A 16,238-nucleotide genomic window follows, 5' to 3' on the forward strand; every position below is an offset into this window, starting at 1 on the left:
AACTTTCCACTTAAGCACGGCTTTCACTGTCTCACACAAATTTTAATAATTTTTTTTTAATTTACTTCTAAAGATTTTTTAAATTTCTCTTGAGATTTATTCTTCGACCCATGTGTTATTTAGAAATATATTGTTTAATCTCCAAGTACTTGAGGATTTTCTAGCTATCTTTCTGTTATTGATTTCTAGTTGTATCCCATTGTGGTTTGAGAGCAGACATAGTATGATTCTGTTCTTTTAAATTTGTTAAGGTATGTTTCACGTCCCAGAATTTGGTCTAGATGAATATTCCATATGAGCTTGGGAAGAAGGTGTATCCTGCTGTGGTTGGATGGAAGTAGTCTATAGATGTCCGTTGTATCCCGCTGATTGCCCGCCTGCTGGATCTGTCCATTTCTTTTTTTTAAAAAACTTTGGGTTTATTTATTTATTTATTTATTTATTTATTTATTTATTTATTTATGGCTGTGTTGGGTCTTCGTTTCTGTGCGAGGGCTTTCTCCAGTTGCGGCAAGTGGGGGCCACTCTTCATCGCGGTGCGCGGGCCTCTCACTATCGCAGCCTCTCTTGTTGCGGAGCACGGGCTCCAGACGCACAGGCTCAGCAATTGTGGCTCACGGGCCCAGCCACTCCGGGGCATGTGGGATCCTCCCAGACCAGGGCTCAAACCCGTGTCCCCTGCATTGGCAGGCAGATTCTCAACCACTGCGCCACCAGGGAAGCCCCTGGATCTGTCCATTTCTGATGGAGGGTGCTGAAGTCTCCAGTTGTCTTGGTGGATTCATCTGTTCCTCTTGCAGCTCTTTGGTTAGGTGTGTACATATCAAAGACTATTACATCTTCTTGGGGGTTTAACCCATCTATCATTATGTAACACCCCTCTTCATCCCTGATAAGTTTCCTTGCTCTGAAATCTGGTCTGTGTGAAATTAATGTAGCTACTCCCTGTCCCTCCCTTCCTTTCTTCCTTTCCTTCTTTCCTTTAACATGCAGGATTTGTATTTTAGACATGCAGGGAAAGCTATCTGAGAATCTACTAATTTAAAGCAAGCAGCTGTATACAGATAACAAAAGAAACAACATCTTGTTACAGCTCGGCACACAGCATCCAAAGCAAATAGGCATGAGACAGTGAATGTTTATGTAGCATTAAAACCAGGTGAATAACATGCTGCAGGGCTGGGAGAGGGAGAGAGGGGAATGGAAATGTGAAGACCAGTGTTTCCAGTGCTGTCAGTGTATAATGCTAAATTTCTCATTTGATGACCCATCCGGGTGCTTCAGATGTGATGTACAGTGAGAATGGTAAGGAGGGAGACAACCGATCTGCATACCTGCCTAACATATTTTCACAGGTCTTCTTTCAGTGGTAAACCAGTTTGAGCATGTCTTGAATTTGTTATTTAATGATAGCTTTCTTATCTCAGGCTTTAAACTCTCTAGATATAAACAGTGAAGTATTTGGTACTTTCCCCTTTATAATAAAATATGTTCCATGTTTCATTAAATATTTATTTATTTATTTATTTATTTACAATCTTGTGGCATGTGGGATCTTAGTTGTGGCACGCATACTTCTTAGTTATGGCATGCATACAGGATCTAGTTCCCCAACCAGGGATCGAGCCTGGGCCGCCTGCATTGGGAGCACAGAGTCTTACCCACTGGACCACCAGGGAAGTCCCCCATGTTTCATTAAAAGTATACACAACAATGATCAAATTAAAGGTTTAAATACTCAGAAATATAAAACCATAGTTAACAAAGCATTAAGTATCTAAACGAAGACTTAACTAGATTATAAAACAATAAATAGTAAAATATTAGTATTTAAACAATATTAGAATTTTAACTATATAAATAAACCTCATTAATACTTTGAGAGGGTGGCTTACTGTTGAGCAATAGATATTGGGGAAAAGCCTTTTCTGACATAGCTTTCTGATAGTTCAAGGGATTGTTCGGTATAGTTGTATAGCATAAATGTGATTCAGTAAATGTGGCATTACAAATTTCTTAAAAGCTGTGAGTGTTTTACCTTAAATATTATATAATAGTACAGACTTTACTTTTTATATTATTTCCAAATACACTTTTATGTGATACATTAGAACACATTAGCTCATATAGACTGTAGTATAATCAACTAAATATAGTTTTGTAGGGTTTTTTTTTCCCAACACTTTGAAGACCAAACCACACTATATTATGGCACTGAGTATTCGACCTAACATTTCAGCTATATTTTCTTTGGTAAACATTTTAACGATTGCTAGGTTTTCCTCTTATAATATCAATCACAGATAGTTTATAAATGATACGTGTGTTTTTAATATGCAATACTACTCAAAACAGTCATAGGTCATATTTTTTCAAGAAGAAATTAAACCAGTTGTGAGCAGGAAAAAGCTATATCAAGATCATATATAGAACGAAAATAAAACAGAAAAGAGGAATAAGAACAGGGAAAAAAATTACAATTGTAAAGGTGTTGGTTCTGAAATGTTGTTTGTTTTTTTAAAAAAATTTTTATTTATTTATTTGGCTGCATTGGGTCTTTGTTGCTGTGTGCGTGCTTTCTCTAGTTGTGGCGAGCAGGGGCTACTCTTCATTGCAGTGCGTGGGCTACTCACTGCGGTGGCTTCTCTTGTTGCGGAGCACGGCCTCTAGGCACACGGGCTTCAGTAGTTGTGGCACACGGGCTCTAGAGCGCAGGCTCAGTAGTTGTGGTGCATGGGCTCTAGAGCGCAGGCTCAGTAGTTGTGACTCACGGGCTTAGCTGCTCCACAGCTTGTGGGGTCTTCCCGGAGCAGGGCTCGTACCCGTGTCCCCTGCATTGGCAGGCAGATTCTCAACCACTGCGCCACCAGGGAAGTCCCTGAAATGTTCTATTATTATTATACAAGATAATCAGTCACCAAGCTGAGGATACTTTCTTTCATCAGCATATCAGCTTTGTTTCCTCTGTGAATTCCGCACACAGGATGAGTGGTCACGTGGTCCACGGGGACACTGAAGCACTCATGGCGTGGCTCCTGTACCAGACCAGCCTGCTCACTTGCTTTAGGGACACTTTTCTTGAATGTTTCCCCTCCCAAAAGAAACCCATCCAACATACAGTAAGCCTTCTCAGAATTAAGGATGATACCAAGCTCACGTGCACAGCCAAGGGCCTTGTCAGGTTGTTCCAGGTAGCAGTGGGTTGTTTCCAGGGTCCTTAGTGCCTGTCCTGACCCTCAGTAGCACAGCAGAAACACAGATGAGCACATCTTCTGTGAACATTCCTCTGATCTTGCCACTCATGAAAGCTGCACCTTTTAGGTTTTGGTACTTAAATGGTTTGAACAGTTCTCTTGTCATCTTTTCTTTCTCTTTGTCTGATAGTGGGATGTATCGTTTCTGCAGTTGAAACTCCCCCATGACGAAAAAGCAATGTAAACTGGCTCGCGGCCGCGGGCAACAACCAGAGAGGGCCTGGCTGGCGGCTGCTCCCACTTGCCTCTGATGAGTGTCTGCGTGGTCAGTTTACTCTTAACATGTCTGTGTCTTTACGTGAAGCGAGTTTCTTAGACACAGCAGACAGTCGGATCTTTGTTTTTCATCTAGTCTGACAATGTCTTTCTTGTAGTTGGTGTGTTTAGACTATTGATGTTCAAAGTAATTATTATTATTATTTTTTAATTGTATTTGTTTTTAAATTATTTATTTTATTTATTTTTATTTTTGGCTACACATGGGCTTTCTCTGGTTGTGGCGAGCGGGGTCTACTCTTCGCTGCAGTGCATGGGCCTCTCACTGCGGTGGCTTCTCTTTGTTGCAGAGCACGGGCTCTAGGTGCGCGGGCCCCAGCAGTCGTGGCAAACGGGCTCAGTAGTTGTGGCCCGTGGTCTCTAGAGCGCAGGCTCAGCAGCTGTGGTGCCCAGGCTTAGCTGCTCCACAGCATGTGGGATCCTCCCAAACCAGGGCTCAAACCCGTGTCCCCTGCATTGGCAGGCGGACTCCCAACCACTGTGCCACCAGGGAAGCCCCAAAGTAGTTATTGATGTAATTATATGAATATCTGTCATATTTGTCATTGTTTTCTACTTGTTGCCCTTATTCTTTGTTCCTGTTTTTGTCCCCCACTCTTTTTCTGCCTTTTGTGGTTTTAATTGAGGATGTTATATGTTTCCATTTTCTCTCCTTTCTTGGCATGTCCATTACATTTCTCCTTTTACCTCTTTAAGTGGTTGCCCTACAGTTTGCAGTATACGTTTACAGCTAATCCAAGTCCACTTTCAGGTAACACTGTACTGCTTCACGAGCACTGTGAGTGAGTGAGTACCTTGTAAGAGCATCCCTTGTATCATTGCTGTCATTCATGTCACTTGTATAAGCACACATAATCGAATACATTGTTGCTATTATTACTTTGATCAGCTGTTATCTGGAAGATCAATTAAGAATAAGAAAAAAGTTTTTATTCTCCCTTCACCTACTTCTTCCTCAGTGGCCTCCCTTTCTCCGTGTAGATCTGCGTTTCTGACTTATATCATTATCCTTCTCTAAAGAACTTCTTTTAACATTTCTTACAAGGCATGTCTACTAGCAATTCCTTCAATTTTTGCTTGTCTGAGAAAATCTTTATTTCTCCTTTGTGTGTGTGTGTGTGTGTGAATAGTTTACTTTATTGAGATATAATTCACAACCACACAGTTCACCCATATGAAGTGTATAATTCAATGGTTTTTTGTATATTCTTGTACAACTTAATACATTTTTTTTTAATGGGTTTATAGCTAGTTTATTTATTTATTTATTTATTTTGGCTGTGTTGGGTCTTCGTTTCGTGCGAGGGCCTTCTCCAGTTGTGGCAAGCGGGGGCCACTCTTCATCGTGGTGCGGGGGGTCACTCTTCATCGCGGTGCACGGGCCTTTCACTATCGCGGCCCCTCCCGTTGCGGAGCACAGGCTCCAGACGCGCAGGCTCAGTAGTTGTGGCTCACGGGTCCAGTTGCTCCGCGGCATGTGGGATCTTCCCAGACCAGGGCTCGAACCCGTGTGCCCTGCATTAGCAGGCAGACTCTCAACCGCTGCGCCACCAGGGAAGCCCATACATTTTTTTTTAAGATCACATGTCTTGCCTTAATTTTAATTTTTCTTTTTTAAATATCTTTATTGGAGTATAATTGCTTTACAATGTTGTGTTAGTTTCTCCTGCACAACAAAGTGAATCAGCTATATGCATACATATATCCCCATATCCCCTCCCTCTTAAGCCTCCCTCCCACCCTCCCTATCCGACCCCTGTAGGTGGTCACAAAGCACCGAGCTGGTCTCCCTGTGCTATGCGGCTGCTTCCCGATAGCTGTTTTACATTTGGTAGTGTATATATGTCCATGCCCCTCTCTCACTTAGTCCCAGCTCACCCTTCCCCGTCAAGTCCGTTCTCTATGTCTGCGTCTTTGTTCCTGCCCTGCCCCTAGGTTTACCAGTACCGTTTGTTTAGATTCCATATATATGTGTTAGCATGCGGTATTTCTCTTTCTGACTTACTTCACCCTGTACGACAGACTCTAGGTCCATCCACCTCGTCACAGATAACTCAGTTTCGTTTCTTTTTATGGCTGAGTAATTAATATTCCATTGTATATATGTGCCACATCTTCTTTATCTGTTCATCTGTCGATGGACACTTAGGTTGCTTCCATGCCCTGGCTGTTGTAAACAGTGCTGCAGTGAACATGGTGGAACATGACTCTTTTTGAATTACGGTTTTCTCAGGGTATATGTCCAGTAGTGGGATTGCTGGGTTGTATGGTATTTCTATTTTTAGTTTTTTAAGGAACCTCCATACTCTTCTCCATAGTGGCTGTATCAATTTACATTCCCACCAACAGTGCAGGAGGGTTCCCTGTTCTCCACACCCTCTCCTTCATTTTTGAAGGATAACTTCTCAGGAACAGAATTCTAGGTCAGTAGGTTTTTTCTCTCAACGCTTTAAATATTTCCCTCCACTCTCTTCTTGCTTGCTTGGTTTCTGATGAGAAGCTAGATGTAATTCTTATCTTTGTTCCTCTCTAGATAAGATTTTTTCCTCTGACTTGTCACAGAATTTTTTTCTTTATCTCTGATTTTCTGTAATTTGAGAATGACATGCTTAGGTGTAGTTCTTGGGACACTTATTGTACTTGGTGTTCTCTGAGCTTCCTGAATCTGTGGTTTGCTGTCTGACGTTAATTTGGGGACATTCTTAGTCATTATCGTTACAGATATTTTTCTCCTGTTCCTTTCTCTCTTCTCCTTCCGTGTTCCAGGTGTGTGTGTTATACCTTGTGTAGTTGTCCCACAGTCCTTGGATGTCCTGTTGTTTTCTTTCCCCCATCTTTGTTGTCTTTGCCTTTCAGTTTGGGATGTTTCTCTCGAGACATCCTCAAGCTAAGAGGTTCTTTCCTTAGCAGTGTGGAATCTAATAATAAGCCCATCAAAGGCATTCTTCATGGGAATTCCCTGGTGGTCCAGTGGTTAGGACCAGCACCTTCACTGCCAGGGCCTGGGTTCAGTCCCTGGTTGGGGAATTAAGGTCCTGCAAGCTGCTTGGCATGGCCAAAAAAAAAGCGGGGGGCATTCTTCCTTTCTGTTTCAGTGTTGTTGTTTTTAAATCTCTAGCATTTTTTTCTTTTTGGTTCTTAGGATTTCCATCTCTACTGACATTGCCCATCTGTTCTTGTGTGCTGTCTACTTTATCCATGAGAGCCCGTAGCAAATTAATCATAGTTGTGTTAAATTCCTGATCGATAGTTCCAGCATCCCTACCATGTCTGGTTCTGATACTTGCTCCATCTTTTCAAATGTGTGCGTGTTTTTCGTCTCCCTTTGGTTTGCCTTGTCATTTTTTCTGGATAGCCAGACATGATGTCCTGGGTAAAAGGTAAATAGGCCTCAGTGGCGTGGTGGCGAGGTGTGTGGCGGGCGCGTTGGAGTCCGGTGACGAGGCTCTGTGGGTGAGCCTGTGCCCCCCGTGAACTTGGCCAGAGTTTCTGTGTCTCTCTCCTCCCTTACAGGGGGCAGGGCTGGAAGGTTGGAGTGGGCTGCCGGCGGGAACTTCCCTTCCTCTCGGGCAGTTAGGCTGTGGTTAACTGGTTCCCCCTGAGGGCACAGCTTGTCGGGAAGATCAGGACTCATTTTACCGCTTGCCCAGGAGCAGGGAGCAGGGGGGTAGAGGTGAATCTCCGAATTGCAGGGCCTCCCTGGGACTGGTCCCCGGGTGACCCCCAGCCCCGCCCATCCGTCTCCAGCCTCGGGGCAGCAGTTTGCCCTGTGGCATCACCTCTCTTCTCTTACAGTCTTTGAGATTTCTGGTCATCCAGCTTTTTAACCCACTTCAGGGCGGAGTGGAGACGTCCAAGTCCTTCCACGGGGAACCTGCAAGTCCCTCGGAAGGTTTTGCTTCTCAGTCTTGTGCACACTGAGCCCCCAGCGCTCCTCAGTTACAGTGTCGGTTTTCTACCCAATAACCCTTAACTGATTGCGGATGTTGTGCCCCCTCCGCTAGGTGCTGCTACCAGAAGTTGAGTAAAATAGGCCCTCCTTGGGCTCAGGGCAGGGCGGGGTGGCATGTTCTGTGCTGTGAGGTAGCTGTGTTACGGGGGTTGGAGGACAGGAGGAGGCCGGGGTCGCTGGGGCGCAGTCAGGAGCACATGTCCGCTGGCGGCCAGCTTTCCAGAGAGAGAAGCGGAGAGTGACTGTCTGCTGCTGTTGGTACTGGGACTGCAGGGTAGCGGGGGTGTGTGTGCACGCACGCTTGTTTGCTTGCCTTCTACCTTATTTTTTCCCCGGCCAGAGAGCAGGAGTTGAGATTGGAGTCACAATTTGTTTGTGGCCCCAGCTCTCCCAAATATTAGCCCTGAGTTTTGGGGGGAATTCACTTAACTTCGCTGAGCCTCAGTTTCATCAATTACAGTATGGAAGAGCAGCTTCTGTAGCTCACAAAAGTGATGGTGTGAAAGTGTTCTGTGAAAACATTACATTTTTACGATATCAGCTTTTCAGATGTGTCCCTAAGAGTGTGTGTTTTTCCTCTTCTCGAGTCTGATTGAAGTTTCCTTCTAGTTTTGATGTTGACTGTCTTTGCCAGGCAGCAGTCAGGCACAGCCGGGTGTGAGCCGGGACAGCCGACCCCGCCGCTGCCAGGCCTGCGAGCCCGCAAGCGGCCACCGCGGGGTGGGCTTCTCCTGGGTTTTCTCCTGCGGCATGTGCTAACCTAAATACTTACTGTGAAACATTTAGATTACATAAAAGATTACTGGGGGAAATGTCATCTGTAATAATATTAAATAGTTTGAATAAAATTAATTTTTGTCTATTTTTTCCGACTTGAAGCTTCTCATTTCTGTTTTAAGAACTGCAAACCTCAAGAAGTTTATGTTTGTTTGTTTGTTTTAATCAAGGACGTTTGAAGACTGTCTCTTGGGAACTTTTAGGTCAGAACTGGTTAGAACAGAGTGTGGGAGGTGACACATAGTTTGTGATCTAAAATCAGTTAAGTGGGTTTTGCAACTGAAGTAGTTTCAGTGTAGTAAGGGTTTGGTTTAGTGTTTCATGAGATCTGTTTTATGTGTGAGTGTGCGTGTGTACTGCACTGTGTTTAAAATGTATTCTTTGTGATCTTGGTCATCACATTAGGTGGAAAGTTACTTCCCTGAGTCTCTCTCACAGTATTTTCTTTGGGGTTTTTTGTTGTTTTTGTTTTATTTTTATTTTTTTGGCCGCGCCGCATATGGCTTGTGGGTCTTCGTTCCCCGACCAGGGATCGAACCTGGGCCCTTGGTGGTGAAAGTGTGGAGTCTTAACCGCTGGACCACCAGGGAATTCCCTCTCTTTTCTTATTTTAGGTTAATAGCGATCTAAGAGGCATTTGGTCGTTAGTACCCTGTTTGACTGAATGTAGAGAAGCAAGGTATCTGTGTTTGTCTTTTCCGGTGAATACTTGAGAGAGAGATCGTAGTGATAAGGGTTGGCTGGTACACGCCAGGGGACGTGGGTCTCTGAGTTACCAGGGAGTGAGTGGGGTCTTGGGAGTCGGCCCCGGCGTCCTCAGCTGGAGCAGCTGTGACCCTGCGTGTGAAACACTGCTTGAAGTGGCAGAATAATTTGTAACTGGTGTGAACCAAAACAAAACTCGAAGCAAATGTGGTTAATACAGACGTGGTGAAGCACTGCTGCACACTTTGAAATGGTTCTTTGAGTGACCTCCAAGCTGTTTTTACTTCGTTCCTACCACTAAAACCAAGGTTACGCTTACATTTTATCTTACGTTTATTCTACAAGAGTCCCTTTACCTCTGTATTTCAGTTTCTTCTCTACTTCCCTTTTTCTTTGAAGGGTTTCATGAACATATCTTTGTGTATTTGCTTGACGAAAACACCAAGAGTAACCTTTTCCATTTGCTTCTTGCTGTAAACTCAGGAAAAGCACCAGTGTGGAAGTCCGGGGTTGGGGGGGAGCCTTGGGCTCGAGCGTTAGGGGAGCACAGTTGACAAAAGCGTGGGCCCTGCAGGTAAGCGGCCTGGTTAGATCCAGTCCCAGATTTGGACTTCAGGCCAATTACTTACCCATCTCAGTTGCTTTAGTTTCCTTATCTGTGAAAGTGAAATGAATTAATTTCAGTAAAGTCTTCAAAAGGACACTGACGTCCAGTTCTCACAGCAGCTGAGGGACCTTGGGCAAGTTACCTGATCTCTCTGGGCTTCATCTGTTTAAACAAAACATAGTTTTCTGATTCTTTGTACATATTTATTTACTTATTGGCCGCGCCGTGCGGCTTGCAGGATCTAGTTCCCCAACCAAGGATTGGCAGTGAGAGTGTGGAGTCCCAACCACCAGACCACCATGGAGTTCCCCCTTCATGCATATTTAAACTCTAGTTGGTCCCAATTCGTTTTATATTTTTGAGCCCTTGAAGTTACTCCTTTCTGTTTTTTGTATCAGTGGGACTAAAGAGATAGCTGTTTCCAGCAATATACATATTTTGTGCTAAAAATTATTTAAATTGTTGGAATGGATCTAAGGCTAGTTGTAGATGTTAGTCCCCTAATGTGCTAAGTTTTAGGTAAAGTATTACCCAGAACAGTGCTTTATCTTTTATTGAAAGCCTAGTCTTCATTAATGACAGTAATTGTCAAGGGAGAGGCCTCTATTTTTATATTTTTGCTTCAGATGACCAGGAATGAAAGTCTCAATGGTCATCTATTCTTTCTTTAAAACTTCTTACATAAAAGCACAAAATTTTTGGTGAATCATCATTAAAATAATCACGTCCCAAATACAGAAATAAGTTGTAAGGTAGAGAGTCCATGACAGCAAGGAAAAAGGCAACTAAGTCTGACTGGCTTTTGGGCCATATCGTCCCCCAGAGTCGTCGCTTGACAACCGTGTTGATCCAGCATCTTGGTTGGATGAAGAAGTCCTCCAGATACGGGACAAAGAATGTTCCTGACTCTCAGCTTTGAGCTGTTAAAAATAAAGAGAGCAGTAGTTTTACGCTAAATTGTTTTAGTTTGTTAACTTTTCCCTCAGTTCTTCACGATGCAACTTGTGAAATTTCCACTTCACTTGTTTTGGCTTCGAGCCCTAAATAAAAAGTAGCAAAGGTCTCCTTTCTGAGGATTAAAATTTTTACCTGTTTTGTTATGGTTCCTTTGTTTTGCTTTTGCTTTTTAAATCAGTTCTTGCTGTTAAGAGGTTCTGTTTTTAGCCCTTGGAGGGAGTTCCTATTGGTGAGCGCGTGAGTCTCTCTGACCCTCAGGCCCTCCCTTTGAGGAGCAGCGCCGTCAAGGGGCTGCACATGTGATTCTAAGGATAGGGAACACAAGGGATTATATTCCTTATCTCCAAATAACTCGAGTGTGACCGGAAAGTTTCTGGTCTTGATTACAGAACAGAACTATTCTGCTTCATATAAATGGCGGCCGTAATCACAAAATGAAGTGGGAATTAGTTTGCTTGCATTTGCTCTGCAGACTCCGTAGCATCTGCGGGTGTCGTCCAGGCTCTGGGTGACTTCCCGTCTGTCTCCGCCACGAACCTCCTGGTCCCCGTGCATCCCCTGCCTTAGGGCTGCCAGTGTCGCGGTGAAATGTGTGCCTCCTGTGTGGGTCTTCACGTCTAGATGGTGAATTTGTCAAGAACGAAAATTGAGTCGTGTTCTTCCTAGTGACCGGAGCTGACACAGCCCCCGCAGGGAGCCTGGAGCCCCCGTGGCCGTGCTGCTGCTGTGTGGCTGCCGCCGCCAGGAGGGCGGGAGGCCTGTGTCCCCCGCACCCTCCCCGTCGTCGGGGCGGCTTCATCCATGACCGAGTGGCCGATGACCGTTCCCTTGCCGTTGAGTCAGGGCCATGGCGTCTGCTGCCGGCACCTCCCTGGTCACGGCAGGCTGCTTCCCGTCCCCGGCTGACGTTTCTGGGCCTCTGCTGGGCCGTGGCTCTTCCCCGCTCTTCACACGTCCCTCCGGCAGGCTCCCACACCTCCCCAGCTGCCAGCAAAACGCGTCCTTCCCCGTCTGGGCTGCTGACGGCACCAGCCCGGCCGAGTGATAGATCCCTAGGGCACAAGCTGCCTGCCTTTTTCTCCGCTCTGTTGCGTTATTTATTGCATTAAATGTGTATAAATTGAATAGAATATAAATCAGCTTTTTGCTTTTTGAAGAAACTGGTCAGAGGACCGCCTTGTTAAAAATTCTTCCTCTGTGTTGGTCTACAAGCAAACACGTTCATTCCAAAAACTGTAGGTTTAAACAATGCATTTATCCCTGGAAGTTCAGTTTAGGAAAGGGGCTGCCTCCAGATTTACATTTATTTTAGATCTGTTTCCCCTTCTTTGCACTGACCTCCCTCCTCATCTCCTAGGGCGCTGTCTTTACCCTGGAGCCGGAGGACGAGGAGCGCCCCGCCGGCGCCGCGGAGGACAGCAACGACATCTACATCCTGCCCAGTGGCGCCTCCACGCTCGCCAGCCCCCCAGAGTCTCCGACAACCGCGACGGCGTCCTGGCAGGCCGAGGGCTTCCCCGTGTCGCTGTCCAGCAGCCAGAGCTGGCGCACCGAGAGCCCACCGGTGTCCCTGGGTCCCGAGTCGTGGCAGCAGGTCACGGTGGACCCCGAAGAAGTCAAGAGCTTGGACAGCAACGGGGCTGGAGAGAAGAGTGAGAACAACTCCTCCAACTCCGACATCGTGCACGTGGAGAAGGAGGAGATTCCCGAGGGCGCGGAGGCGGCGGCCGCAGCGGCCCCTGCCCTGATGGCGGCCGGGGAGCCTGGCCCCGAGGGGTCAGCCGGCCAGACAGCCAGTCCCACGACATCTCTGTTCGTGGAACTTGCTGAAGAAGAGGCGGGAGCGGCCGCGTCCGAAGCTGCTGAACTGGAGCAGGAGGGGGTCCTGCCGCTGGAGCCCCCGGTGGAGCCCCCAGCAGCCCCGCCGGGCGGAGAGCAGGCGGCCCACGGGCGGCGGGGGCTGGGGGCAGGGCCCTCCCCGGGCAGCCCCGAGAAAGCTGGCCCCCCGCCCGCGGGCAAGTCCCTCCTGCTCTTCGGAGGGGCAGCCGCCGTTGCCATCCTGGCGGTGGCAGTTGGGCTGGCACTGGCTCTGAGAAGGAAGTAGATTTTTTGGAGAGAGAAGACAAAAAGGTGTAAGGTTTTAGTTGTGTCGACCGGACTGGAGCTGCCAGGAGCTGGCTGGACATCCCTTGGACACTCCGGGGTCAGGAGGACTTGGGTCCGCAGGGCAGGGGGCCGACCCACGTGTTAGGGCTTGAGCTGGAGGCTGCGCACGCTGGTCTGCCAGGTTCAGGGTCTTGTGTGTGAAGTGCCCCCTGCCTGGCGTCCGCGGCCCCTGGGTAGCTCCCGGGTGTAGGGTGCGCAGCCTCCGCCCACCAGCCCCGTAGCGCCTTCCCCAGTGGTGACAGCCCCACCCCACGTGTCTCCCCGTGTTGCCAAACGTCCCCCAGGGATAACGTTGTCCTGTGAGAGCCACAGTCTCAGAGCGAGAGGGTCCCCGTGGGGGGACCTGGGGGGGAGACCCCCAGGCAGGAGGGCTTGGCTGTGGGCCCCTGGGCTGCTGGCGCGCTCCTGCCTGGAGGCTCTCGGCTCCTCTGGTCTTCCCGCCCTCAGTCCCACAGCCCAGGTGCTCTGCCGGGTCTCAGCCGCCTCTCAGGTACTGCCCTGCCCGCCTCGCCCCACGGTGCCCCGAGGCCCCGTGGAGAGGGCTCGCCCGATGCTTCCCACAGTTCCCCTTGTAAAGATGCTGCCTTTAGTCTTTAAACGCACGAGACGGAAGAGACCCGGGGCCCCTGCCCGTGACCGCGGGGCAAGTTTGCGTGTTGGGAAGCTGGAGGGTGGCTTAGCTGGCCTATCGAGGCTGCTTCCAGCCCTTTTGTCTGTGGGCACCCTTGAGCCGACGGGGCCTCGCCGGCTGGCAGCGTCCCTCTTGCTGGGCATCGCTGTCCGTGACCTGGACTAGCGTGATTCCCAGGTTCTGGCCTCAGCCTCCTTCCCAGTCAGGCCGCTCCTCGGCGGTCTCTTGCCGGGTGATGAGGGTTTCCACACGTGGGCTTACAGGCCAGGGAATCATAACTCTCCATCAGTACACAGTCTCCTAAATATCACTGAAGTAAAAAGCAGGAAAGAGAGGCTGCCCTTGGGGTTCTAGCCTGGCTCTCAGAGTTCCGTAACGGAGGCTTACACTGAGCTCGTCACGGCCCAAATGCCGGAGTGACAAACCGTAGTGATCACGGTCAGCACGTGCCCGTGGAGACTCAGCGTAGCCTCATCTGCTGACCGCGTCCCTCACGGGGGGACCGCGTCTCTTCATGCCTGAGGTCAGTGTCACTGACGGGACACACGTGCTTGAGACAGGTCATCTCAGATTTATCCTAGTAAATGTAACAGATTACTTTTTAAATCCTGAAATTTGTAATAAAATTACTTTACCTATCCTGATCACCAAAACTTGATGTTTTAAATGTGCTTTATTTTTTAAAATTTATTTTTTTAAATTAAATATTCTTCCTAAAGCGATACTGTTTAGAAGTTGGTCAGAAAGGTCTGGAATGTGTGTGTGTGTGTCTGTGCAGCTTTACCAGGCAGTGTATCTTGCGTTCTGAGTTTTAGTGTCGTCTTGGGGAGGGATGTTGGTCAGGGTCTTGGTGTCCTTCATTGAGGAGCCAGAGGTGAGGGAAGTGGGGTTTTCCTCTGTGTGTTCCGACTGCGGCACTGGTGCTTCGTAGGGGAAGCACGTACTGCTGAGTTGTCTTCGTTCTCTTCCCTTTTATGATAGAATATTCTCTTTCCAGTGTTTACATTTAAACTCTGGATCCTCAAGCCCACTGGCTGAACGCACTGAAGCACTAACAGGAGCCGGTTCAATTCTGAGCGGCTGGCGGGAGGTCGGCGCTGCGGAGGATGAGGTCTGCGTGCTCCACGGCGGAGGGGTAAGGCGGGGCCACGCTTTGCTCGGCAGGGACCCAGACAGTGTGGCCTTCCAGCACGGGGCTCCCGAGGGATAGGACCTCAGCGTCCCCTCTGGTCGTGGACAGGAGGGAGCGCCTAGTAAGGACTGCGGTGGTAGCGGCTCCCATGTTTTGCTGTGACGTTAAAAACTTTATCAGCTGCGCACCCCCTTTTTGTGGGGCTGGAACATCTGAGTCTAAGGTAGAGGGAGGAGGATCATGGGACGCAGGTGTGGAACTCAGACTCTCGCCCTTTTGTCACCCTCGTTTGAACTGTTGTGTTGGTAGGTCCTGCAGAACTCTTAACTGCTGTATTGAATGTAATGATTTCTGATCACTTGGCAAAAGCCACTGAAGGTTTCTTGAGAAAAATACCAGGATTAAAGAATGCGAGTTGATGTTCTCTGTAGTAAAGTAGTGACAACTCCGGGGCCTCAGAAACCAGTCAGTCCCAGTGTGCCTTACGGGCCTCCACACTGCCCCCAGAAAGCTTCCTGGATGGAAGGCCATCTGCTGACCATCTGGTTCACAAAGGCTGATCCCTCCGCTCGCCTGTGTCTCTCTATCTGGGTGTGTCCTGGGGGGACAGGAACCAGAGACGCGGTTTGTGAGCCGCAGCCCCTGTTCATTTCCCGTAGAAATTCATTTCCTCAGTCTCTTGCTAATATAAAAGCCGTGCCTGTTCCTTGCCTTTTCCCTGAAGGCTTGACGTGGGGACAAATGTCATGCCCATAGAATTTTTAAATTATTTTAAGAGATGTTTTATAGAAATGAAAGGTATTGTAGTTAAGATTTTTTTCCCCTCTTCTCTTAATTTCTTTCGTCTGTTTACACAAACTTTCCTTACCAAGAATTTGACGTGGTCATTTCATCAAGAGGGGCTGTCTGGTCACTTCGTAGAAACAGCTTCTAGCCTCTGGACCAGTTCCATGCAGGCAGTATCTCATGTCAAGTCTCAGCAACACACATGATGCCAGAAGAATGTGTCCTCTTCCACAGAGGACCAGGATCTGCCCTTGGTGGAGCCCCTTGTTCTCCACTCCCTGCAAGGGTCAGCTGTGAGCTGGGCTTGAGTTCAGGGAGCGTCTTTTTTCCTTTCCCGAAACAAGGGTGGTCATTATCATCTCAGCAGAGGGGCTGAGCGGTCACAGCACGCCAGGGGCTGTCGGAGGGCCTCCCTCGTCACGCTTCCCCTTCGCACCCCCTCGGGGTCACTACTGTCCCAAAGGCGCCTGGCATCTGTGCAGCAGGTGACAGACAGAGTTTCTGACTCAGGTCTAGGGCTTCTCTGGCGTCTCCCATCCTTGTAACCTGCAGAGGTACAGGCAGGTACCCTGTCCCGCGTGGGGCGGCCTGTGCCCCGGGGAGGCCGCGGTTGGGCAGGTGCTGAGCCAGCTCTGTGGGACCACACGCAGGAGCCAAGGTTTCGTCAGTCTATCCCAGCTGCTCACCGCACCAGGGGCCTCTCCCAACATGGACCTGGTGCCTGGCGGTTCCAGACCCGCCCCGCTGGACTAGTGTCTCCTTGGCTTCCTCGGGTGGTGTGGGGACAGGTGCCCGTCTGTGCCCTCCGGGGTGCAGGGGGCGCCCACTCGGACACAGGCACGCCCTGGAAACTGACGCTGGGAGCGACCTAATCAGGAAGTCAGTTGCTGAAGTGTTGATCCACATCTCCCCTTTCTTTGCACAAGACAATTATTCCACTGTCCCTGAATCCAAACAAGCCCGTGTCTACACCACAAGTGCTGCTGTAGCCCAGG

At 48.4% G+C, this 16,238-nt stretch overlaps 1 protein-coding gene and 1 pseudogene across 5 annotated transcripts in view; one reads left to right on the plus strand and one right to left on the minus strand.

Moving 5' to 3' along the window:
* The window catches only part of BCL2L13 (BCL2 like 13), a 69,521-nt gene extending 55,543 nt beyond the window's left edge, over positions 1–13,978 (plus strand). For 4 of the 5 annotated variants that reach the window (XM_057556370.1, XM_057556369.1, XM_057556372.1 and 1 more), the window contains one exon: positions 11,886–13,978. In XM_057556370.1, the coding sequence (XP_057412353.1) occupies positions 11,886–12,632 (747 nt within the window). In that variant the 3' untranslated portion in view covers positions 12,633–13,978. The remainder of the gene's footprint in view (positions 1–11,885) is intronic. The other variant, XR_009009694.1, reaches the window with a different exon arrangement.
* On the minus strand, positions 1,986–3,762 carry LOC130709198 (AP-1 complex subunit sigma-2-like; annotated as a pseudogene).
* Positions 13,979–16,238: the final 2,260 nt, after the last annotated feature.

This window comes from Balaenoptera acutorostrata, chromosome 11, assembly GCF_949987535.1.
Source record: "Balaenoptera acutorostrata chromosome 11, mBalAcu1.1, whole genome shotgun sequence".
Lineage (NCBI taxonomy): Eukaryota > Metazoa > Chordata > Mammalia > Artiodactyla > Balaenopteridae > Balaenoptera > Balaenoptera acutorostrata.